Source organism: Frankliniella occidentalis, unplaced genomic scaffold (genome assembly GCF_000697945.3).
Source record: "Frankliniella occidentalis isolate FOCC.00 unplaced genomic scaffold, Focc_3.1 Scaffold2927, whole genome shotgun sequence".
In the NCBI taxonomy this organism is placed as follows: domain Eukaryota; kingdom Metazoa; phylum Arthropoda; class Insecta; order Thysanoptera; family Thripidae; genus Frankliniella; species Frankliniella occidentalis.
Window position 1 is genome coordinate 4,158 of NW_026269998.1, and position 2,654 is coordinate 6,811.

The window sequence follows — 2,654 nt, forward strand, 5'->3', positions numbered from 1 at the left end:
GGGGGGGGTGAAGCTCGATCCCCTCCCCTCTTCTCCGCGAGGTATACTCCGTGCGCGAGCCACAGCGCGTCAGCGCGACGCCCTAGAGACGGGGTATCCGCATCCGCCGCACGGTACTACGTGAGAGATGGCCAAGCGCGCCCTGCGCCACTGTGTTGTGTTGCTCAACCTGCCCAATGTCCTCTCTGTGCAGGCTCTAGGCGCGCGGTCAGCTCGGCCCCCAGCGCCAGCAAGGTGAGCCCCGCGCCCCTGGCGACCCCCGCCGCGCCGCCGCCCTCGGCGCCGCCGCCCGTCATCCGGACCGAGGACGCGGACGCCCCCGCGGTCACGGTGCGGCCTGCCACGCCCACCATCACGGTGTGTCCGGGCAGCCGGCGGGGGAGCACGGCGTCCCTCAGCAGGAGGGGATCCTCGTAAGACCAGCAGCCAGCTGCGCGGCAGCGCGGCAATAAAGGCCATCAGCCGCACCACCTTCCGCAACCCCGTGACGCTTTCTTCCGTGTGCGACAGGTGTCTGGAGGCGGGCCTGGCCGGGGAGGGGACGTCCCGACGGCGCAGCAGCTGCGGCCTCGAACCCATCCTGCCGGAGGACGGAGGGCCACCAAGGTGAGCGTCGGCGCTTGCACAACGCGATGGTGTTTGTCGTCGTCGTCGTCGTCGTCGTCCGCAAACGCAGCCGCCGCAGACCACACCAAGGATGCTTTGACTGTTTGCAGCCGCCGCGGGAGCTCGGCGTCGCTCCTCCGTATCGCCGAGGAAGGGCCGGGACCCGGGCCGGAGTCGCTGACCGTCCTGGACAACTCCCTCTCGCCCTCGCCGACGAGGCGCAAGAAGAGCCTGACCTGGAAGGGCGACGACGACTTGTGCCAGGCGCCGGTATAAGCACTCTTCACCCACTTCATTGTGTAGGGGGAGGGGGGTGAATGCGAGCCTATGTCCACCTTTGACCCGCGCTCCTGTTTCAGGAAAACGAATCGACACCTTCAAAATCGGTCAAGTCGGAGAGCGTGGCCGAAGACAACGCCACCGCCGAGACAAAGCTTCTGCCCTCGCAAGACACGGAGTTCAAGGTGAGCTGTTGGGGACAGTCGCGACACACTTTGTAAAGTGTCGGCGAGGCGAGCGAGTCCTCCCCGAGACAGCCCGAGATAAAGCGCGCGGGTCGCACCCGAAGCCGCGGACTCGCGGCCGCGACCGGTCGGCCGACCCGAGCCCGCGGGCCGACGCGACGAGCGTCTGGCCGGGCCGGACGGTCGCGCTCTGCCGGCCAGCTCACCAAGAAGAGCGTCACAGTCCTCGGACCGCAGACGACTCCGTGGCGCAACGGTAGCGCGTCTGACTCCAGATCAGAAGGTTGCGTGTTCAAATCACGTCGGGGTCATGACTTTCTTTTTGTTCCGGCTTTCGGACACAGATGCGCCGTGGCCCCCACCCCCATCCCGTCATTCCCCTTCTCTCGGCGCATGGTTCGGGGAGTCGACCGGGCCCACGTTATGGTTTCACACGATCTGCGAACGTTCGACAGCCTCGGTAGCGCAGTAGGCAGCGCGTCAGTCTCATAATCTGAAGGTCGTGAGTTCGATCCTCACCCGGGGCACACCTTTTTTTGCTTTTTGCAGACGGACGACGTGACCCTGCACTCGATCCTGAACCACATCGCGTACGTGAACCGCGGGCCGCGCGCCAACAGCGAGGAGCGCGTGCAGACCTCCAACCGGCGGCGGCAGCTGCGCGAGGTGATCCACCTGACGAGCGCCACCGCCGTCATGGGGCTCGTGCTGTCCGTGGCCACCATATTCCAGCTGTTCGGCCCTTACGGTGAGGCGTGAGGCCCTCAGAGCTCCGGCTCCCCCGCGGGGAAGTCCCTCTCACCCCGTTATCTGCGTGCTCGTTGCAGGCCAGCTCGTCGGCAGCTGCGAGAGCGGGCGCGGCCCCGCCTGGCTGTGGTTCGCGTTCCAGACGCTGTGCCGACTCCTGGAGCTCGCCATGGGCTGCGCCATGGCCAACGTGACGAAGCAGCCCGTCAGCGGGCCGCAGGCAGCGTACTTGCACCACTCGCACTACGCCGCGGGACTGCGGCTCAAGCGGGAGTCGCTCTACCTGTGAGAGGAGGCGGGCAAAACACTCGACAGACACTCACTCTCAGGGCAAAAGCTGGGAACGTGACGGAGAGAGCATATACGAACAATTTACACCGCGTTGGGCAATTATAATGTGTGTGTGTGTGAGAGAGAGAGAGAGAGATGTGTACAAATGTAAGTACATTGGATGTCTTGATACTTAAACATATTACCCAAAACAGAATGAAATGAAGCCAAAATAGAAAAACAAAGAAACCATTCTTAACATATAAGTACCTGCTTTGATGTGCCAAACAAATTAGGAAGAAATGAGGAAAAGGAACAAAGTTTACTTCCAAGAGCAAACTTTATTTCAGCCAAATGTGTCATAGTGGTTTTCACCAATAATAAATACTACCTTTACCTATAAAAGCAATTGCATGCTGGAGTGAAAGGAAGAGGAGGCACTGGAAGAAAAATCTTAAGGCAGTTTTTGACTTTTCTTTAATGATTGATTTTTTCAAAGTGTACAAGAAGTTAGAAAGAGAATAATATGCATTAAAAAAATAACACATCTACTGAACTGATATAAAT

At 60.5% G+C, this 2,654-nt stretch overlaps 1 protein-coding gene and 2 non-coding genes across 3 annotated transcripts in view; all 3 read left to right on the forward strand.

Annotated features, from left to right (window-relative positions):
• Window positions 1-2,648, forward strand: part of LOC113203428 (uncharacterized) — a gene marked incomplete at its 5' end in the record, with an annotated part of 6,688 nt that extends 4,040 nt beyond the window's left edge. The window contains 6 exon segments of the mRNA XM_052276427.1: window positions 194-413; window positions 511-606; window positions 717-876; window positions 966-1,070; window positions 1,620-1,818; window positions 1,898-2,648. Of these exon segments, the coding sequence (XP_052132387.1) occupies window positions 194-413; window positions 511-606; window positions 717-876; window positions 966-1,070; window positions 1,620-1,818; window positions 1,898-2,106 (989 nt within the window). The 3' untranslated portion in view covers window positions 2,107-2,648.
• Trnaw-cca (transfer RNA tryptophan (anticodon CCA)) lies at window positions 1,310-1,381 on the forward strand. Its single transcript has one exon. It is a non-coding gene; the product is annotated as a tRNA-Trp (tRNA).
• Window positions 1,525-1,597, forward strand: Trnam-cau (transfer RNA methionine (anticodon CAU)). Its single transcript has one exon. It is a non-coding gene; the product is annotated as a tRNA-Met (tRNA).
• Window positions 2,649-2,654: the final 6 nt, after the last annotated feature.